Here is a 23,694-nt window from a genome sequence, read left to right as displayed (position 1 = left end):
TTCAATTTATCCCATATTTCTTTCCATACTGTTTATACAAAGTGGTTGAAAGTTACAGGATGCACAAACATATTATCACATTGAAGTGAATGCACATCAGATAACCTAAAGGACAGAAATGACTCAAAATTTGGGTCTCAGCCTCAAAAGAATTGACATTAGACAGTTGATGCCCATGTACAACACGACAAGAAATTCTTTTCAACCCAAATGCCAGGTCACAAGACATTTTGAATCTTAAAACCATCACTCTTCCACATTCTCTCACTGTTTCTCTTCATGTTTCCTCTTTCCCCCAGCAAGAACTAAACAAATGAACCAGGTTTTACTTACAATTGTGAAGTTCATTACTTTGAGAATCCAGATGGTCATGGCCAAGTTCACCAATATTAAGATCATGAGGAGTAGGACAAAGAAATACAGGCATCTTTTCCTCCAGCCGTAAATCCCCACTTTGTATATCTGTGGCCCCTCGGAGCTGGGCATGGTGGCCCTGTGGTGGGTGTACTGTTCCTGAGGCATCTGAAATAAACAAGGTGAGAGAGAAGCACACACATTAAACTGCTAAGAATAATTGGGGGGGGGGAACCAACCGATAAAGAGATATGGCTGGCTCTGTCTGTATGTTCCCACCTTCCTGAGGAGACTCTTAAACAAAACAAAACTCTGGATGAGCATAACTCCTCTAGGGGCTTTTGTTCACTTCTCAGTCTTCATTTGCTTCAACCTTCTCTTCTGATGCATCCTGAGGACCCATATCTACATAGTCCAGGAAGGAAAATTACCTAAGAAATCATTTTCCCGATGCCTCAGAATTCTAACATCTTTTCGTTTGTTTTTGTTTTTGTTTTTCTAGGTGGAGTCCAAATCTTGCCCAGGCTGACCTGGAATTCACTATGTAGTCTCAGGGTGGCCTCGAACTCACGGCGATCCTCTTGCCTCTGCCTCCCAAGTTCTGGGACTAAAGGCGTGTGTCCCCACACCCAACTCTAACATCTTTTTGCAAGACAAATCCGGACAGCTGTCAAAGGTTTCCAATAACATGTGTAATTAATCTGAGCAAATAAATTAACCCAGACATTCTTATGTGTAGCCTGAGAATAACTATTCAGGCCATTAACTTGGAAGATTAAAAACAAAAAACTCAAATGCAATCATTCTGTATTGCCAGACAGTGGGTGACAAAAGCCAATGTTGCAATGTTTTCTCTAGTTCAGAGTTAAACATGGTCCTGATGGACATACCTGAAGCCTTGATCGACTGCAGCAGAAATAGACTGTGGCCTACCTCACTCCTGTCCCCTTGGCATCGGCCCTTGTAAATTTGTAAATCTAATTAGCCTCAATCCATTATCTTGTTTAGTAAACATAAAGGGGTGCAAAGCCAGGGGAGGTGAGAATGGGCTTCCCTGGAGCTCCTGGGAGGAGAGGACCATGCATGGTTCAACCTCAGGCTGCTTCCTTCACAGGAATATTTTCTAAAAATTCTGATGTTGACAAAAAAAAAAAAATGATCCTTATTGTAGCATTTATTAATTAGTTACCAAAATGAACCCAGGCAATCTCGTCACTTCCATAAAATTTTCAAACCAAAACATCAAAAAAAAATGTTTTTGTTCATTTTTAATTATTTATTTGAGAGCTACAGACAAAGAGAGAAAGAGGCAGGCAGAGAGAGAATGGGCACTCCAGGGCCTCCAGCAACAGCCAAGGAACTCCAGATGCCTGCGCCCCCTTGTGCTAACGTGGGTCCTGGGAAATTGAGCCTCCAACCAGGGTCCTTAGGCTTCACAGGCAAGTGCGTAACTGCTAAGCAATCTCTCCAGCCCCCAAAACAGTTTTTACAAGGGAATACAGGGCTGGAGAGACGGCTCAGTGGCTAAGGCACTTGCCTGTAAAGCCTAATGACCTGAGTTTGATCCCCTAGTTTCCAGGTAAAGCCAGATGCAAGGGGGGTACCTGTTTGTAGATACTGTTTACAGCCACTGCAGGCCCTGGTGTGCACATTCTATCTCTCCCTCTTCCATCTCTTTCTGCTTACAAGTAAGTAACTAAATATTAAAAGAAGGAAACAAAATAAAATCAATCCTCCAATTTACTCGTCATTCAAAATGGTAAATAACTGATGTCAATGTGGAGCAGTTTGCTAATGCTGACTGATATGAATGTGGTACCAAGGACTTTGGCAGAGGGTCCTCTGAAAAAAGCATCCTTATTCTGTCAGGAGCATGTGACAACACAACCATACTGCCTTCCCCCACTCAGATCACTGCACAGCCTTTATTTGGTATTTTAACTTCATTTTGTCCTCTTTTAGACATGCTGTATTCCCTGCAAATAAGGCCTGCTTGTTTACGCAAACTTCTACTCCAATAGCAATCACACTAGTAATATGTGATGCTAAAGTGACTATAATAATAACCCAAAACGTGGCTTCTAAAATCACATCCTGGCGACTAGATCATCTTCCAGACTCTCCAAATGAACATTTTGCGGTTTTTAGACAATTCGTGTACTGTGCACTTAAAATCTAAAAGTCCCTCCTGGGAACTCATGGCCATTAGGCACCGGTGGACTTCCTTTTGCACGCCTGAGTATACTCTTCCTTCCGCCTAGCAGCCGTGTCTATCCCATGCAAGCCCACGTGGCTTTTGTCTCATTCTAGCAGTGTTCTCGTGCAGAACTCAGTCCCAGACACAATGGCACATTCAAATCCGCGTGTGTGCGATGAATGAATGAATGAAAACTATGATTGCGTAAACTGAGCAAGTGAATGACTTTCCATCCACAGCTCTCTCTAGTGCTGCGGATACGGCTGGGGCGTTCCTCCACGCATCTTTGTACATTTCCACTGCCGGCTCCAGGAGGGCTGGATCCTCAGCCAAGGACTTAGTTGTGTGCATTAAGATATCCCAATTTTATTACTCAGTTACAAACAATTCTTCTATGGAACACAGATGTGCTGTAAGAGGGTGGAAACACAACACAGTCGTCCTTCACTGTCCTTTTTATATATCAGGATCAATGAGAAGTGGAAAGAAAGTCTTAGAAGACAGAAACAAATCAGACCTTTATTGTTCATTGAATCATTCTGTGAAGAAAATGATCAGAGTCTTAGAGTCATACCTGTAAGGACCTTTTCTTGGGGGGTAAGGGTTACTCTAACCCAAGCTGACCTGTAATTCACTGTGTAGTAGTCTCAGGGTGGCTTCAAACACATGATGATCCTCATACCTCTGCTTCCCAGATACTGGGATTAAAGGTGTGCACCACCATGCCCCGATTGCAGAGATCTTTGATTTCAATCATCTAATATCCTGAAAGAGCCAAGTTAGGATTACAGAACTTAACCCACTATGTATGGCTACAAGCGGGCATGACTACCAAGTTTATTGGTCTCACAAGAACATGAGTGATAGTCTGAATCTCACAGGCTTGATGAACAGTAAGGCATCCCAGAGATGCTTGCACAGAGATTAATGACATTGCCACTTCACTTTTGCCTTTTCTCTGTCATTCACTCCAACTGAGAGTAGCATTGTGCAATGTAGATATAAAATGAACATTCAGTGAATTGATAGGTTCAATTAATATAGGAGGATAGGGATATGGATAACATACTCATGCTTTTTTATCCATTTATTTTTTTGAAATAAAAAATTGAGCCCATAAAAAATGCAGTGGTAATTTGAAGCAAAGGATCTCAGTTTTGGATGAACACCAGACTCAACAGTGACATTACTAAGGGCAGCTGCACTTGGATTAATTAAATAACAAGTATACACCTCACTTCTCATTGATACCTACTCAAAACACAAATCTTCTCTCAAGAATATACTCAATTTATCACATATCATTACCATTGCCTCATGTACTTCCCCATTTTTAAAATTTTTTAAAATTTTTATTCATTTATTTGAGAGCGACACAGAAAGTGGCAGAAAGACAGAGAGAGAAAGAGAGAGAATAGGTGCACCAGGGCCTCCGCCACTGCAAATGAACTCCAGATGCATGCACCATCTTATGCATCTGGCTAAAGTGGGTCCTGCGGAATTGAGCCTCTAACTGGGTTCCTTAGGCTTCACAGGCCAGTGCTTAACCTCTAAGCCATCTCTCCAGCCCTACGTCCCCATCATTCCAGGAATCCCAGCAAATAGAATGACTCAGAATACTTCTGTCTATAGATTATGTCACTCCATGGCATAATCTTATGTATGACAATTGTCTATAATTAAAATTTTGTGCCAATACTGCTATGGGAAATTACTGTCTTTATACTACATATACAGAAAAATAACAGTGCAAAACAGTCATTGAAGGAATAGGCAATTGAAGGAGGCATGACCAAATTGTGTGTAGTGAAACACTTAATTATTAACAATATTGTTCTAGGTAATATGATGTCACCTTCAAAAATTAATGATTTATTTCCTCATTCAAATTACATGTCTTAATTTTTAAATTTTTTTGTTTATTTTAGTTATTTATTTGAGAGCTACAGACATAGAGAGAAAGAGGGAGAGAGAGAGAGAGAGAGAGAATGGGTGCGCCAGGGCTTCCAGCCACTGCAAATGAACTCCAGATGCGTGCGCCCCCTTGTGCATCTGGCTAATATGAGTCCTGGGGAATAGACCTCGAACCAGGGTCCTTAGGCTTCATAGACAATTGCTTAACCACTAAGCCATTCTCTCCAGCCCATGTTCATGTCTTTAAACTAAGTTCATATTCCTGACCTTTTTTTTTTTTAATGTTTTGTTTATTTATTTGAGAGGAAGGGAGAGACAGAATAGGCACACCAGGGCTTCTAGACTCTGTAACTGAACTCCAGACACATGTACCACTTTATGCATCTGGCTTTATCTGGGTACTAGGGAACTGGGAAATTGAACCTGGGTCATTTGGCTTTGCAGATCTCCATCCCAAATTTTTAGTTTATTTTCTTTTTTTAAAATATTTTTTGTTCATTTTTATTTATTTATTTGAGAGTAACAGAGACAGAAAGAGGCAGAGAGAGAGAGAGAGAGAGAGAGAGAGAGAGAGAGAGAGAGAGAGAGAGAATGGGTGCGCCAGGGCTTCCAGCCACTGCAAACGAACTCCAGACGCATGCGCCCCTTGTGCATCTGGCTAACGTGGGTCCTGGGGAATGGAGCCTCAAACGGGGGTCCTTAGTCTTCACAGGCAAGCGCTTAACCGCTAAGCCATCTCTCCAGCCCTAGTTTATTTTCTTAAAGGTGACAATCGTTTACACTTTCATCCTCACAAACCCCAGGTCCTACCACAGCCCTGCTCATGCAGCACCTTACACACACCAGAGGCTGGTGTAGTGCCACATGGGACACTGCTGGCCATATGGACTCAGCAGGAGGGACAGTGTCCATGCTCCACTGGTGTTGGTGTCCAAGCTGCCACAAAACCATTGGTTCCAACCTATGTCCCTCAATGACCTTGGTATGAAAACACAAATGTAGGCCCAACATCGAGAGGTAGTCCAGGCATTTTCTTTGCTTCCACTGATCTTTGAATCACCATTTTCCTGTTACCACCGACTTGCACAGTCCTTGATATTTCTGACACAACATTTAATGCCCTCCAGTCATGCTGTACTTCTATGAGGTTGAAACTCAGCCTAGCTCTCCATCTCTAGTTTCCATATCAAAATGAACCTATGTACGTCTTCCATCCACTTGTTCACTCATGGCGTTATAGAATGTTGACCAAATTACATATATTGTCCCATGTTCCCAAAATATGCTCAAGAAGTGGAGTGATCTTCCTTTCTGGAAGCTCATCCTGGATGGTATTGGTCATTTCAGATGTGCAAATGAGCAAAGCAAACTGTGTTAATAGCCTATACTATTCAACCAGGAAGGTTAAGGAACATCACAGGACAAAAGGTGCTTTCTACAGGCTGATATTGAAAGAACTCTGTGAATTGGGACTTGAAGGATAAGAAAAGGGTAAAGTGAAGATGGAATTAAGAAGTTGTTGACAGTTGGAGCAATGGCTCAGTGGTTAAGGGGCTTGCCTGGAAAGCCCAATGAGCTGGGTTAGATTCCCCAGTACCTAGGTGAAGCCAGATGCACAATGGTGCATGTATCTGGAGTTTGTATGCATCATCTGGAGGCCCTGGTGTGCTCACTCTCATTCTCTCTCTCTCTCTCCTATATCTTTGCTTGCAAATAAATAAATAAAATATTTATAAATTAATAAAAAAGAAGCATCTCAGGCACTGTAGTAAAAGGCAGGGAAGGGAAGGCTCTGATGCATACAAAGTCCACATGGTTGCCTTTCAACACAGGTGAATCTGGAACAGGTTGCAATGGGGTTAGACTCAAGTGATGCTGGTCCCTGGAAATCATAGTATGATGTTTGAATGCTGCTGAAAAGGCCTGGGAACACCATATCAGTGTATGAAACAAGAGATTCAGAATCTGATGTATAACTTATAAGGCACTCAGAAGTATCTAGACCATCATAAGTTAAGAATGTGTTATCACATGGTGATTAACAAGATTTTCACCACCCTCTGTAATATTCATGCACCCAAATTACTCCAAAAAGTCAAATAATACAGTCAAATGAATCTTAGTCAGCTAAATATTCTCTCTGGGATGCTGTAGGTGAGAAGATTTTAAAGAGTCTAGTCTACAAAAGTATCTGTTTCTTATGAATCATAAGGTGGTGTTAATTACCATCAGTCTTTGTGGGTCTTCATTATACTTCTTAACAGCCCATTTTAACATTAACATGGGGGTATCTCTGAGTATAAGCTGCCCTTGCCTAGGTCCTTAACAACTTTTTGATCTCTAGTATTACCTTCAGTGTGTTACATTACAATCTGTTCAATGAATAAATGAAAACCAATCCAATTTTAAAAGTCAAACATATTCTCTACTCATAAGTAAACAAGTAGTTATCATACCAGAAGGATGGGATCTTACAAAAATTTTGCTTTCCAAAGGCCCAGACTATTATTCCCATGCTAAGAAAAATTAAACCCAAAGCATTGCTCTATGCTTTCACTGAGATGTTTTCAGAATTCACCTGTTTGCACAAAAATCCAGCTGAGTTAAACCTAGTCTCATATGCACCATATAGAAGATGTTTATGTTTCTCAGAAAATTAATATAGCAAAATTTTTTGTTACTGTGCCATTAGCTAGGCTAATGGTCAGCAATCAGTGTCATAATATAATTGTCCATGACTCTGGGCTACTTATTTGTCAGATATAATAGGTGTGGTGTTTCCAAAGTAGGATGAACATTTTGCTGGAAAATGGTTTTCAGAGTGACAGTCTCCTGGTCTCAGGCATAAAAATGTTCATATCTGGTATCACATAAAATTTAAACATTTCACACAGAAAGGGAAATAATTAACCAAGGGAAAAGATACTCTACATAGTTGAAGAAAATATTTTCCAGCTATACTTCTGCCAAGGGATTAATATCTAGAATAAAGAACTAAAAAAAAAATCAAAATCTCCCTAAGCAACACATCAACAAATGAAATTGTTAATAAAAAAGAAGCATAACAGAGTCAAGGGTTTAGGGGTAACTTATGCTAGTCTCAGGAAAGGGTCAATTTTATGGTATGGACTTACGCAGAATGTCCTTCAAGGTTATGTGGCTCTGGCTCACCTCTAACAACTCAGAAATTGTCTGATATCCATGCATTTTTCCAATAGTTTAATAAGGGCTCCACATCAGTCATAGGGGCCATCTGACTTTCTCAAATCTCATACTTGCTGTGAAGTTGTCATAGATCCTTAAACTAGACCCAGCCTAAGGAGCCCTTGGGCCCTGTATCCATAGTCTTAATAAGGAAGCCACATACAGCCTCACAGCAATTGACCTGCTTCCTGGACAAGGTTTGCCATCCTAACAAAGCCACTGGCCTGGGGCTTGAGAAATGGCTTAGCAGTTAAGGCACTTTCTAGCAAAGCCAAAAGACCAAGATTTGTTTCCACAGTACTCATGTATAACTACACAAAGTGGCACATGTGTTTGGAGTTTGTTTGCAGCAGCTAGAGACCTTGGCACCTCCATCTTTCTTTCTCTCTCTCTCTCTCTCTCTCTCTCTCTCTCTCTCTCTCTCTCTCTCCCCCTCTTTATCTCTCTCTCAAATATACATAAATGGCATATGACACTGGCCTGATCTTATGCATGTGCTCCTTAATTTTGTTGCTGACAACTCTTTCTTAAACATAGTAGATATCAAAGAGCTACTTATGAAAACATCTTACTGTCCTTCTGCCAACATTCCATTGGTAAATTTGGAATGATGGATGGTTCGGGAATAAAAAACATGCATTGGTGTGGTTTGTGGATATGCAAACATATTCTAGTCTATTATTGCTAGAAACCGTCAGTTTCTGTTGCTTTTAATATTTTCATTCCAGCAGAGTTCTTTCTCATGACTAGGAAAAAACAAACAAACAAACAAACAAACAAACAAAACATGCCTTCTTCCCAAGGAAAAGAATTCTCTGGAAAGCAGTTACAGAGTCTATATTATAATCTATATAAGAATACATTGTGCTTTCAAGGATGATTTTCAAAATAAATACACCTAAACTTTCTAAAGGCATATTAGCTCCTTCGAGTTTCCTTATTTTTCCTTTTTGGTTTATTTTTATTTATTTGAGAAGTGGGGGAGAGAGAGAGAAATAGGCATGCCAGGGCCTCCGGCCACTGCAAACAAACTCCAGATACATGTGCCACCACGTACATCTGGCTTACATGGGAACTGGGGAATGTAACTGGGGTCTTAGGCTTCACTGGCAAGTGTCTTAACTGCTAAGCCATCTCTCTAAGCCCCAGACTTTTCTCATTAACCCTGTAAAATATGATGGGTCTGCATCAACCCTACTAATGAGGTGGTGCTGAGAACGGGGCAGCATGGTCACTGTAGCAGACGGCTGCAGGTTCACTGAGATGAACTTCCAGACCAGGCACAGTTATGCAGAAAGGGATTTATTGAAGCTCACAGATCCAGGGGAAGTTCCATAAATGGCAAAAGAAGCTGGCCTGCCTTCACAGGACCAAACAGAGGAGAGAAAGAGAGAGAAGCACAAGCCAAAAGCCAAAAGCCACACAGCACACTTCAGGAGCTCCAGCTAGGCACACTTTGCATATCTTTAGATTCAAATCTGAAACCTATCACCACACCTTAAGATCCGTCCAGTGACACTGCCTCTAGCCAGATGGCTGCAAATGCAAACTGCAAAGTAATAAAACACAGAATGTACTGGGGGCCATCTACTCAAACCACCACAGTCAAACAGCTTACAGATGCCCGCCTGATGCTGCTGACCACCACACTTCAGAGTCACTGTCCCAGACATTTATCAGCATGAAAAAATGAATGCAGTTTTCTTTTCAGTTATACTCAGTGGAGGAAAGAAACATGGCAAAATGTAGCCTTGCCCTGCACAAAAATCCCTGAACTAAAACTTTTCAACAGTTAAAAACAAAAACGAGTCTATCTGGACCATCAAGTATGTACCAGGCAAGGACCAAAAGATGCCAAGTGTGGTGGTTTGATTCAGGTGTCCCCTATAAACTCAGGTGTTCTGGATGCTAGGCTCGCCAGGTGATGGCAATTGGGCATTAAAGCCTCCGAGAGGCAGTTTATTGTTGGGGGCGGACTTATGGGTGTTATAGCCAGTTTCCCTATGACAGTGATTGGCACAGTCTCCTGTTCCTGTTGTTCACCGTATGTTGCCTTCTAGCATGGACTAAAGACCAGCATCAATTGAAGATCCACATGGATGGAGACCCAGAGTCTCCTCAGGGAGCCTCCAGGTCTTCAGTGCCAGGGGGCACTGCTAGGGCAATCTGGACACATGGACTGAGCAGCTACCGGCTTCCTTGATTCTCAGGCCTGCAACTGCTATTGAACTTCCATAGGCTAATCCAGCAAATTCCCTTTTATATACTATTTACTCTAGCAGTTCTGTTACTCTAGAGAACCATGACTAATACAGATTTTGGTGCTGAGAATGTGATCATTTGTTGCTAGACACCTGACTGTGTGGCTTTGGACTTTCGAAGCTGATTTTCAACTGGAATGTGGAAGGATTTGAAATCTCAGCCTAAGAGACACCTTGCAGAGCTATAAGTACAGCTTGATGGACTGTTCTAGTCAGAGTTGAGAGACCTGAATGCAGTAAGAACTATGGACAGTGAGGTTTGGCTTATGAGAGTGAGAAAGAGCTTTGCTTGGACTGGGCTAGAGGCAGTTCTGTATGAGAGGCCTGCTGTTATACCTGAGTCCTGAGAAGTTGTGCAAGGTTGCATTGCATAGAAACAGACTGGTGTGAGCAGAGGGATATAGCATAGGAAAAAAAAAAATGAAATCTTTGGGTGAACTACTTCCCATTCAGCTGCAATTGAGAGATTACAACCTTTGAGATTGGGCCAGCTGACTTGCACTGTGACAACAGGAAGAATGTAGTCTTTTTTGATGGGGCCTGAGTGCTCAAGGAGTGTCCTGTTCTTCAAAGTCGGTTTTATTCCCCCCCAGATTAACAAATTGGCACCTCACCTGGTATTATGGAGTATAAGAAATTCAGAAAAGAGAGGGCCATTGAGTTTGTAATGTGATCTTGTGTTTTGGAAACGGCCATGGGCAGTGTGAAGCAGGTTTGCTGTATGCCTATATGGAAACCCAACAGAGCCATGAGGATGAACTGTGGGTTGCAGTGGAGACCAAGTGAGGATTCAGGGACCAAGAGACAGCTGCGAAGGAAAGCTGCTAGCACCAGATGAAGTTTTCCATGACTGTGAGTAGCCTGGTTGGAGGGGTGGAATTGGAACGCCAGAGAATTGCTTCTAGTTAGAATTATCAGACTTGGAGAATTGTCACTGAGTATCATTGTTGGACTTGAAGCTACAGAGTTTGATGTTTTCCCTGTTTGAATCTTGTATTGGTTGCATATTTCTTTGCTATTCCCAGTGCCATTTTTTATAGTGTGAATGTTTATTCTGTGCCATTATGGGTCTGGGGGCTGGATTTTTTGGTATTATGGCTCAGTTAAAAGACCTTGGATTGAGATTGCTAAAATCTATGGGGACTTTTAAAGTTGGATGAATGCATTACATTTTATATCATGTATGGTTATCATTTATGGGGGCCAGGGGCAGAATGTGGTGGTTTGACTCAGGTGTCACCCATAAACTTAAGTGTTCTGGATGCTAGGTTCCCAACTGATAGCAATGGGAAATTAAAGCTTCCTGGAGGCAGTGCATTGTTGGAGGTAGACTTATGCGTATTATAGACAGTTTCCCCATGCCAGTATTTGGCACACTCTCCTATTCCTGTTGTTCACCTTATATTGGCCAGTGGGTGATGTCCACCCTCTGTTCATGCCATCATTTTCCCTGCCACCATGGAGCATCCCCCTTGAGCCTATAAGTCAAAATAAACCCCTTTTATTTCCCACAAGCTGCTCTTTGTTGGGTGAATTCTACCAGCAATGCGAACACTGCAACACTAAGTGACTGCAACACTGAGATATATAGGTGTCTTAAGAATAATGATGAGCTGGGTATGGTGATGTTTGTCTTTAATCCCAGCACTAGGGAGGCAGAAGGTCAGAGGATCGCTGTGAGTTTGAGACCACAGTGAAACTATACCGTGAATTCTAGATCAGGCTAGAATAGAGAGAAAAACAAAACACACATACACAAGAAAACAAACAAGCAAAGAATAAGGATGATCCCATCTCATGTTTTGTTAGTATCCTATTTTATTTTTTATTCAGTACTTACCTTCAAGGATAGAAAGAGGGAGAGAGAAATAATACTAAAGTATGCCAGGACCATCCCTATTTCTTTTCACTTATTTGCAAACAGCGAGATGGGGGGAGAGTGAAAGAGAAAGGAGGGTGCATAGGTATGATAAGGCCTATAGACAGTGCAAACTCCAGATGTGTGTGTTGCTTTGTGCATGTTGCTTTTAGTTGGTACTGGGGAATCAAGCCCAGGCTGTCAGGCTTTGCAAACTAACATTTTAACCACTGAATCTCTCCATGCCCAGGCATCTAATTTAATGAGATCATAGACAACAGACAAGCAAGCAGATAAAGCTGTTGGAAATAGATTGGGTACCAGGAAGAAAGCAGAGTCCTCATCATAGAGAACAGAGGGTGACACACTCTGGTCATGGAAGACTGTTCTGATGAGGTGACAATTATGGCAAGAGCAAGAAAGGATACCCAGCTCTCTAGAGAGAGTGTGACAAGCCCTGTCGCCTGAAGGGCAGGTTCAAGGCCTGGTCATGAATGAGCTCGAGGAGACAGTAAGATGTGAATTTGTAGAAAGAGTCTGGGACGCCAGTGTATGACACCTCATAGTCTTGACTGAACTTGGGAAAAATAGAGAAAGTTAAATAACTACATTATCTTATGTGGAAAGAGATGTGCTGCAAATCAAGTGAGTTTGGATTTTTGGCTCTGCTGCATGCTGCAAATTCCAGTAAGATGAAAAGTAAACCTGAATAACATAATTACATAATGGTAATTACTTTATACAAATAGCAGGCAGAAGTTCCCATACAGGCTCATTACAGTTTCTGGAGCTTACTGTGCACTCTCAACCAGTTTGGATTATCTTGGCACATCAATACCCTTCCATTAGCCATGCTAATTTTGTGGCTTCTGATTCAAAACAATTTGCTTTCAAGGGGTGTTTTCATTCATCCATCCATACCAAACATTAATCTTGGATTACTAATATCTGGCATCACAGAGAATTGTAACAAATTCATTGCTTTCACTTTTGATATCATAATCAGCAATTTTTTGTTCTTGTAAAATTCATTCATAACAGTAATTGCAAGGATTACAGGCACGTGCCAGCATGCCTGGCCCCAGAAACTTGTTTCCTAAACTGCTAGAGCATTTTAAGTGCTCATCAGCTCCTTAGTGGTGAACATTGATGTTGCTTTGCATAATTTTCTGTTACCTGTGATTATTTAAATCAATATTTGCTAGTTTCTACCCTGTGCATGCCCCAGGCATCTGGCAGCAACAAAACCAGCTCCTTACTCCTTGTAGAAATTTTGTCTTAGTATTTGTTTCAAACAAGTAGTGAATTTGACAGTTGGTCTTGATTGCAAACCTGATTAGTTTGGGAAGCCCCTAGGAAATTGATATAGCACACTTCTGTGTCTGTCTGTGGGCGGTCACTTATAGAGAGGGCTGAGTAAGGGATGAAGTCCTACACTGAATGTGGGCAGCACCATCGTACAGGCCGAAGCAGGGATGGAGCTATGGGGACAAGGCAGCCAGTGCACAGGCATGTTCCCTTCCTGCCTCCTGGCTGCTCTGCTTCTCAACCACGCCCTCCCTCAGGAAGACCTACCAAAAAGCCTCTGAAATCTTTAGCCCAAATGCATCTCCCCCCACCACCTTAAGTTCTTTATGTGAAGAATTTTGTTACAGCAACGCAAAGTATCATGCACAAAGAAACATGTAGCTGTCTGTACTTATTATTGGTGGGAATTAGTTTTATGAAGAAAAACAAAATAAATGCAGGTGACATACAATGTTAGGAGTCCTGGTTATGGTGGACAGCTCCTCTGTCCTGGAGACATCTGAAGACAAAAAGCTAGTCAACACAAGGACAACTGGGGACACTCCAAGCCGGAGTAAACAGGACCAGTAAGCAGCAAGGCCTTGGTGAGGCAAAGAGCGAGGGTGAAGAGCATGTGTCTGCAGCGTGGCAGAGGGGTAGGGAGGGGGTGGAGAGAACTTGAAGATGAGCTTGAACACAGGCAGCAGGGACCACGCAGGCTCTGAAGGCCTGTCATGAACCCTCAGCTGGGACACTGATTGTGGCAGAAGCCACCACGAACGAAGAAGAAAGGCGTGAGAACAAGATAATCAGATTTTCACGCGGGGATCACGCTGACTGTTCTCCAGGCAATAGGATATCAGGATTGAGTTCGGAAGTGTACAGTGTGACCTGTGACGATGGCCAGCCACTGGGAGAGGTGACGGTGGCCCAGGGCCTATGGAGAGGCGAGTGAAATGATGAAGAGCTGCCGGAATGCAGTCTCTCGGGAAAGCAGAGCTCAGATCATTCACTTCTGACTGTGCTACAGGGCATAGGCAAGAGTCAGGCGGAGCCAAGGATTATGCCACAGTTCTGGTGAAGCAGCTAGGGGAATGAGGTGCCAGTCACTGAGGGTACCGGGGTAACAGAAGGCACATAGGGAAGAGGGCACATGCTATGTGCAGGGGAAAAGAGTAAGTCATTTTGTTAATTTTGAAATGTACACGGACTCCAAGGGGATGGTATCAGAGTTGCTTGAAAATGGCTCTGAAATCTGAAAATGACTCTGCCCAAAGACGGATATGTAAGTCTCCAGCATGTTAGTACTATGAGCAAATCCTTGTATTTAAGTGAGAGAATTCCCACTGATGAACCGGACAATAACTCGATATCATTATGGAAATCTGTTTTTACTATTCAAGGGAAGCAGAAGTGAGATGCTACTGAAGTCTCTTTAGGTGAAAATACATTTGTAATGTGCATATACGCTAGGTCTTATCAGATAAAAAAGTATATTCATTCCAGATAGCACTCTGGGAGATCAGCGGTATTAAAGCAAAGTTTCACAAATACTGTTAGTGTAAGGGATACAGGAATGTTCATAGGAACTCTAAACTAGGAAGTTGATTAGAGTTGGTAATGAAACTCAGGTCTTATTTTTTTTTATTTTATTTATTTTTCTTTTTTGCATTATACAAACAATGAGAGAAAGGCTTGGTTTCCTTGGATACAATACAACATGTTTATAATTACCATGAAGATATGTCTAGCATGGAATCCATTTAAATATACCCAAACATGCCCCTCTCCATCAAGCCCATGCTTTCCTTCAGATATCAACACAGTACTGTGCTGAGCATCTGGGACAATGGGCAAATACTACCCAGCCCCTGGTGTCATGGCAGTGTGAGAAGTAGTGATGCAGGAGACAGATGACTGATGTGAAAGTGCAAGCATTTTCTATTTATGGCAGAGGATGAGTTCATTGGGACCAAGGCCAAAGGATGAGAGAGGGTGGCCTCGTGAAGAGGAGTGTCTTTGAGCAAAAACATGAAATAATCCCAAATATTTTGAAAATGTACTTCCATGTGACGCTCAGTGTTCATCTCAAACTTGATCCTTGATGTCCCAAGTTGAGGATCAGGCACCCTTGAACAGGAATTATGATCAAATGCCTGACTGCAGGATTAATTCTGTCATCTTTGCAGGAAAAGAATGGGTATCTAGTCATCATGGCTGCATCTGTGGCTCCTTCCAGCCCACCAGCCACTTGCACCTTGCAAGGCTCGAGCTTTCTTTCTTTTTAATATTTACTTACTTTAGAGAGAAGGAGAGAGAAGGAGTACAAGAAGGAGATGGAGGGATTGAATGGGTATACCAGGACCTCCAGACACTGCAAAGGAACTCCAGATACAGATACATGTGCCACCTTGTGTATCTGGCTTATGTGGTTCCTGGGGAACTGAGCCTGGGTCTTTAGGCTTCATAGGCAAGTACCTTAACCACTAAGCCATCTCTCCAGCCCAAGTTTGGCGCTTTCTTAATCACCATGGACATTCTGATGAAAGCCATACAATGACAATCACAGCTGAGCTACCACAGCTCTTGTGGCTTGGGGACTGAGCTATGTGATAAAATAATAATGAGCTTGACACAAATACTTAAGGTCAGAGAATGAGACACAAAGCGTGAAGGAACTGTGGACAGTGTAAAGTTCTGATCCTTATTCAACAGATGAGCAAACCAGGTTCAGGGAGGTGAAGTAGTTTGATCAAGGTCATGGAGTAGCTTAGTGAAAAAAGTCAGGTAAACTGTAAAACTGGTCAGTTTCTCAGCAATTCCTGCCTTGTCTTGGTGGTTCCCATGTGACCTCTTGCTCCTTACCAGTCTCTCCAACCACCACACACATGCCTTTTGAATAATACCCAAAGACATCACATAACAAACCATCAGTTTCTTTTTAACATAAATCACTCATAAGTCACAAAAAAAGCCATTATTGAGATCTTGTGATGTGCTGAAAGCATCTAAAACTGTGTTGTTGTTTTAAGGCAGATTTTTTTTTTAATTCATTATATTTATTTGAGAGAGAGTGAGAACGAGAGAGGCAGATAAAGAAAGATAGAGAAAACGGGAACATCAGGACCTTCAGCCATTGCAAACAAACTCCAGATGCATGCACTACCTTGTGTATCTGGTTTACCTGGATCCTAGGGAATTGAGTCTGGGTCCTTTGGCTTTGCAGACAAGCACCTTAACTACTAAGCCATTTGTCCAGCCCAAGAAACAGTGTTTTAGTTTATAGCCAAAGCTGAACTTGAGAACCTGATAGTCTTCCTGCCTTAGCTTCTCCAGTACTAAGATTTCAGGTATGAAGGCCCAAACTTGGCTTTAAGTGGTTTGCTTTACTTATTTAATCTTTATAAGTCTTATGATTATAAGGTATCAGAATCCTTATTATATAGGCAGGCAACTGAGGCAGAGAAGCTAAGCACTCTTCTTAAACTTATTAAGTAAGAATCCATTATGAATCTGTTTTCCCAATTCTGCTCTTAAAATATACAAGAACAATTGTGCATAGTAGAGTGATTACTAATTAAAAGCATTTCAAATTGCTTGAACTCAAATTTTTCATCAGGGACATAAAATTTAAGTTAAATCACTGAATGCTTCAACGAATACTACAATTCAGTCAGAGTACATGTTACTCTAAGAATACACATTTTCTCCCAGGAAATAAACCTTCTGAAACCCCTAAAATTTTATAGCATCATGAAGCTCCAACACATTGGATGCATCCTTCTACAGTGATTCAAGTTCCATAAAATTAGCATTGATCCAGTGGATCTCCCCTGACAATTGTCTGGCGGCATCTTTAGCTATTCCCTTTGATCTTGGAGGCTGGCAATGAAATCTGTGATCTAAAAGGAAATATTCATCTCATTTTTAATCGTTTTTATCTTTTTTAGTGGAAGTTTCTAGACACCAGCATGATAACAACAGCTAAATGATATCCAACCCTCTGCGAAGTCCTGTGTGTGTTCTGAAGCGTGGGGACAGATGTGTGGGCCCAGTGTGTCTATCAAGGTACACCTCACCCTCAGTGAAATATAGACAGACATCAACTAGAGAGCTCAAGGAGTGTCACAAAGCTGGGTGTCACAATATTCAAAGTAGATAGGGAACAGTTCCATCACCATGCAAAGGTGTTTGCGGACTTTCTCAATCCTCATCCCTAAAGCCAGTGCTGTTCTGATTCTTCACACTTACAGCTTTTAACCCTAGCTGCACACAAGGTGCTGGTTATATTGGGCAATGTCTCACTTTGACCCTGGTGCTCCTGGAAGCCACGGATGCCATCTTGTCAATCAATCCTCATCCCATCTCAGCATTGTTCTTGGGGAGAATTAAGACACAACTTAATTATGCTTTTACTTCCAGCCAATGGATCTATATCTATTATGTTGCTATTTAAGTTAGCATCTCTTGGGATAACTGAGGAAAAGGTTGCTCTGATTGGGGTCTTTAAGGAGAAACTTCTTAGAAAACAGTAGGCCAATGTAAAGCTTACAGCTCAGGAAGGCTATGGCAGTGGGTGAAGGAGCTGTCAGCCCCGCAAAGACACAGGAACTGCCAGAGCCTGGCTACCGCTGTACCATGACAAATCAGACCACATGCGCATGTTTTCGTTTTTCTCCACAGCATCACATGATACGTTAGGGTGTTCACATATTTTGTACCTCAGTTAATAGGATTTTTATTTTAAGCTGAGCATGGTATTGCTCATCTGTAATCCCGGAACCATAAAGGCTGAGGCAGGAAGATTATAAGGTTGAGAGTCTAAGATCAGCCAGGCTAAATAGCAAGGTTCTCATCTCAAAGGAAAAACAAAACAAAATAAAACAACAACCACAATAAAAAAAAAAAAAATCAGTTTGTGTGTCAGCATGCATTTATAGGCCAGGCCCTGAGATATGGGTCCACTTGGCCTGCCATTTGGATCATCAGCTTGGAAAATATCATAAGCAGCTTTCTCACACAGGGAAGTAATGGCATAGACCTTTTAAAAGGGCACCGTCAACTTCAGGACTAATGTTTGCCATGATGTTGTAAAGAGTCTATCCACACTGCTCTGTGACCAGCACTCTGCCCTCTAGCAGGCACATCTGGAATAAACTCATACTGATCAAGAGAGAAAAGAGGTGTGGAGTGGGAAGAGTGCACAGGCTAAAGGAAGATGTGAGCGAGAGAGAAGACAGAAGACAACGGAAGCACTGAATCGGAAGGAAGGAGAGCAGTGTGACGCTGCCCCGCAGCTGTCCCTGTGCTTAAGCAATCTTCTTTCATTAAATACGCTATGCCCAGTTCCATAACCCCAATCAGAGTTAGCACTACACAATGCTGCCAAATGATCTGTTTGGAGAAGGGAGCCTGCCCTGGTACTTATTTACTCTGGCTCAGAGAAGTAGCTGACCACTTCACCCTTAGCAAGTAGCAGCAGGGCCTCAAGGTATTCAGAATGCATCCTGCCGAAGTTCAAAAGTGAGTCTGATGCTATCAGGAAAATGGGAACTTGTTCTGCGCAGGGAGGGAGGGTCTAATCCCTAGCAATATCGTTTCTATCAGAGAATTGTGCTTGCTTTAATAGGCGCTACTGCTTTATCTGTTAAGAAAAAAAAAAAAGGAGAATAAAGCAGTCTTATCCACTGCTACCCACACACCCCCGGCTCCATTAGTACAGCCACCAGCAAACCAATCTCTCGGGATTTATTCATGTAGTGAACCGTGGTGACACTGTCCTCCCTCAGCTCTGCAGACTCCTCTGCGTGGCAGGTCAGGGGCCGGAGCTTACATGTTTTCCTTTACAGGAGGTGGCTCACACTCGGTGACAGGAATTTGTGGCAATCATGAAGACAGTCACCTCTCTATGTGGCAGCAAAGGTGAAATCAAGGGGACGGTGCACTCGGTAAAGAAGTTCAGGCAATTCAAGGTAGCATTCTCTCCTCCACAGATTGTCTCGAATGTTTACTTTATCAGGGGAGATGTTCTTCATCCCTCGTCAGTTTCCCTGATGCCATCTTGACAAACATTAACTGCATGGATACCTAAAGTGTTAACTTCTTGTGTTGTGCGCCCTAAGTATACACTTAAGTGCTGTACATAAGTCTCCATGCCAAGTGTCTTCCAACACAATGTCACAACATCCTGCACAGCAAATCATCACATCCTGCTCTGCCTAAAAACTGGGAACTTGGGACATGTGAGGATGAAACGGATGATGCCTGAGGTCACATGGCCAGGTCTGAGCTGAGCGTGAGTTCCACGTACAGTTCTGTCCCTCTTGCCACTGCAAGGTCACTTCATCTGCTCTGCTTGTCTCCTCCCTCTGTCTCGTGTCTCCCCCTTCAGTTACTACATGGGTGAATGGAGTCCTGATCAGGGGAGGTGCAGCTGCCCGGCTGACTGGAGGCCAGAGAAACTTTTCAGTAGAAGGTCACCTGGCATATTTCAGAGGAAGGGAAAAGCAATGGCATCGTACTTGCTGAAGGCAGGGAGGAAGTACTTTAAGATGCCCAGCCTTGGGCTGGAGAGATGGCTTGGCGGTTAAGTACTTGCCTGTGAAGCCTAAGGACCCCAGTTCAAGGCTCGGTTCTCCAGGTCCCACGTTAGCCAGATGCACAAGGGGGCTCACGCGTCTGGAGTTCGTTTGCGGTGGCTGGAAGCCCTGGCGCGCCCATCCTCTCTCTCTCCCTCTATCTGTCTTTCTCTCTGTGTCTGTCGCTCTCAAATAATAAATAAATAAAAAATGGACAAAAAAATAAAAAAAAAAAGATGCTCAGCCTTGAATGATAGACATCATAGGTTTGGAGAAGCAGAAAACATGTGAGAAGCACCAGGTGCCATTTTGAAAGAAAGATCCAGAGAACTAAAGCCAGGATCTACTTAGAGATTTATTTTTGGCTTACTATTTTTTTTCTCCTTAATTATTATGATTATTAAGAACATACTTTGCATCAACACGTCATGTGTTGGTACCATCTTTTCCCTACTCCCTGCCCCCATTTCGCAGGAGACCCTCCTCAGTCAGGTTGCTGGTATTTCCCATGGGGTTGTGGGTAATGCCTTGTGGGGGCAGCAGTCAGTTATTGGGAGGAGGCAACGCCTATGGACATGAGATTCCAACCTGTGGCTCTGTCAATCTTTCTGCCCCCTCTTCCTCCAAATGCTCTATTCAGAGATTTTTGTTCACTTCTCCAAGCCCATTTTTTTTCACCAAATGCCACCAACCACCACCCTCAGACTGAGAAGCTCTGACAAGGACAATGTGTTCCAAGGAACACATGCGGGTCAGTTTGGTGGGGCCTGAGATGAGAAGTGGTGTCCTAGCCCACCTCGTGAAGTAGTGAGGCCGTCACTGAGGACACTGGGCCACATCTGCCCAGCACTGGTCACCAGAGCTGACAGGAGATGCAGATCAGGGTCGGTCACAATAGTTCACCAATCCACTTTTCACTGTCTTCACGGGGATCATGGGTGTTTCAAAAGCAGGAATTTTATACCTCCCAGCTCAGATCCATTGGGTTTGGGGGCCCTGTGGAACCAGGTATTTTCTGAGGCTCTGATTGCTAACATCCCATTATAATGTGCCTTAATTTAGCATGACTGCCAAGGTGTGGTGGAGGGTCATGAGTCAGCCACATCCATAACTTGTATCCATGCTGGTGATCAGGATCCAGAGCCCCATCTTTGTGCTGCTCAGGCAAGTGACACTTCTCCTGACCTCAAGGCCTACTTCTTTTTTATTTTCAAATATTTCATTTGTTGATTGATTTGCAAGCAGAGAAAGAGAGAAGACAGAATGGGTATAGCGAGGTCTCCAGACGCTGCAAAAGAACTCCAGATATATGTGCCACTTTGTGCATCTGGCCTTTATGTGGAATCAAATCTGGGTCCTTAAAGCTTTGTAGGCATGCGCCTTAACTGTTGAGCCATCTCTCCAGCCCAAGGCCTACTTCTTTTTTGGGGGGGTGGGGAGTCAAGGTAGGGTCTCACTCTAGCCCAGGCTGACCTAGAATTCACTATGGAGTCTCAGGGTGGCCTTGAACTCACGGCGATCCTCCTGCCTCTGCCTCCCACAAGGCCTACTTCTTTATAACAGATGGTGACTTCTACTAGTCTAAGTTTCTAAAAAGGTTATTTTTTTTTTCTTTTTCATCTTAAGCATTTGTGACTAACCTTATCCAACATGTAACCCATACTCTTCCTTCCTGCTCTTAAGTACCAATAGAACACTGAGGCTAAAAGCATTTGGTCTGAGTTTATGTCCTACTCTATCGTCAGATGGAGTCAGACTGAAGATGGAGGAAAACCGACATATGAGAGGGGTCAGCAATATGGACCTGTTGGATCCGTGCCTACCAGTGGGCCCATGGCCCAGTTCTGTCTTCATACTCTGAGACATGGGGCAAGGCTACAAGGGGATCCTGATCAAGGGAGCCCAAAGAGGCAACATTATTTCCCCTTCATGCTTGGGCACTGCTTTCTGCTTCGCTGACTTGTGCAAGCCACCCTGAGAAGAGAAGGGATCCTCAGCTGCTGCTACAGTCCTGGGCTGTGAAAACTGGATGTACATCTGATGCATGACAGGTACCTTTATGCTCATATTTCTATGAGAGAGCTCTGAATTATGACAGCCAAGTGAAACCTTCACTAATAAAGCATCAAAACAATTTTCAAATGAAATCTGCAAAATCCCAATACATGGAGCAAACAAAACATTATCAGAAATTCACAGTGGGTGGGTGTTACCAAGGCTACTCCTCCTTCCCAGGTCTTCGGAGCATCTTCTATAAAACCAGACCCAGTCAGGAACAGCATCACTTAGTAAGGATCTTTTCCTGCCCACAGGCGTTGCACTGCCTGGCTTTAACCCTTCAGATTCCAGGGTGACACCCTAGTGCCCACACCAGCACTCGCCTTCCCATGGAGCAGGCTGAGATCGCAGGCTGAGAGCTACCCTATGTCTCTCCTGTACTTGGGCCTTCTGACTCAGACTGGGTTACACCACTGTTTCCTGGGGCTACAGCTGACAGTGTGGTATCACAGGAAGTTTGTCCTTTATAAGAGTGAGAGCCAATTTGCCTATAAAATATCCTACCTATTTATCTACCTACTTATTCTGTCTACCTGTTCGTTCTTTCTTTCTATCTATCTTTCTTTCTTTCTTTCCTTCTTTCTTTCTTTCTTTCTTTCTTTCTTTCTTTCTTTCTTTCTTTCTTTCTTTCTTTCTTTCTTTCTTGCTGGCTATCATGTTTTTACTTTTTCCATATACTTACCTACCTACTTCCCCATTCTGTCATCTACCCATCCACTAATCATTATTTACCTGCCCATTCTATTTTTCCATCTACCTATGCCTTTCTATTTAATCGCTCTACCTAGACATCATCTGTCTAACTACAAAATACTGCTTCCCTGTTGTAGCATCCATCTACCTACATATTAGCTATTTTATCATCTATCATTAGTCTGCCCACATACCTACCTATCTATCTTCTATTGCTTCCAGTGTATCTGTCTGTCTATCATCTACTTATACTTCCCCTCTCTGCCTCTTCACCTCTATTACGTGCTATTTCTTTGGAGAAACCCAATACATCTAACAATGTGTGGAATATTTCCTTGGAACTTTTTAAAAATGAAAAAACAAGGAAACTTCTGCATCAGAATAAAGCATACATAATATTGATTTTTCTTCCAAAAGTTTGTCTTAATAAACAGCCCCGGAAGAACCTTGAACAAGGTTTGTTTCCACCCCACCCCCCAAAATCGCTTACTTATGTTCACCTGGCCCCTTCACTCAATTCCCCAACAGGAAGCATCTCTACAAGGAAGAAATATTAGTTAAAAATTAGCCCTCTAGAGGCTGTTCCCTCTCTGCTTAGGAAATCTGAGCCCTTGGGTGATGCTATTCTTACAAAATGTACTTTCTGATTACTTCCAGAAGGCACTATAAGGCAGGATGGTCTCAGATTGTGGACAGAATAGAGCAGTCCTGTGTTCTGAGGCCACGGTTTGCCTGCATGTCCTGCGGAGCTGACAAGTGCTGGGGTGGGGGTGGGGTCTCTCAGTCCGATGACTGTGTTCCTTCATGCGTAGAAGTCTCCTCCTGCCACACTGGCTGGCCTGTTTGCCCAGTGCCATCCTCACTGCCTCTAACCACTGCCCTGGAATCCCTCTTCCCTACCCTCTTCCTCTTATTACTTCTTTTTTCCTTTCAAATGTCAAGTGAGCTCGATTTTTTTCTTTCTTTTAAAAGAAAGAAATTACAGAGTTTCTTCTGAGTTTTGGCACTTTTCTGCATAAATCCTGCAACCTGGATTTGCTATTTCACGCCTCTCTCTGCAGAGTGCTTGACACACTAAATTTAGAGGAGTTTGACATTTGAGCTCCCTGCCATTTGCACTGACAGTGGGCTTGGCTGGGGTTCATTTAGCTCCTGATCTGTCTTGGTATTGGGGAAAAGAGAGTCACAGTCCATCTTGACTTCAACTTCTTTGTCTTTAGGGAGTCCCGCAATCCCTAAGTCCTCCCCACACAGAGATGAGGTAAACACAGAAACCGTGTGAGCCATCTC

General features: G+C 42.8%; 1 protein-coding gene across 2 annotated transcripts in view; it reads right to left on the bottom strand.

Moving 5' to 3' along the window:
- Sgcd (sarcoglycan delta) overlaps window positions 1-23,694 on the bottom strand; it is a 538,890-nt gene that overhangs the window by 344,383 nt on the left and 170,813 nt on the right. For both annotated transcript variants that reach the window (XM_045151666.1, XM_004657469.2), the window contains exon 2: window positions 334-522. In XM_045151666.1, the coding sequence (XP_045007601.1) occupies window positions 334-522 (189 nt within the window). The remainder of the gene's footprint in view (window positions 1-333; window positions 523-23,694) is intronic.

The sequence above is a fragment of the Jaculus jaculus genome, chromosome 6 (genome assembly GCF_020740685.1).
Source record: "Jaculus jaculus isolate mJacJac1 chromosome 6, mJacJac1.mat.Y.cur, whole genome shotgun sequence".
In the NCBI taxonomy this organism is placed as follows: Eukaryota; Metazoa; Chordata; class Mammalia; order Rodentia; family Dipodidae; genus Jaculus; species Jaculus jaculus.
The sequence above is the reverse complement of the archived record's forward strand: the minus strand, read 5'-3'. Positions and strand labels throughout refer to the sequence as shown.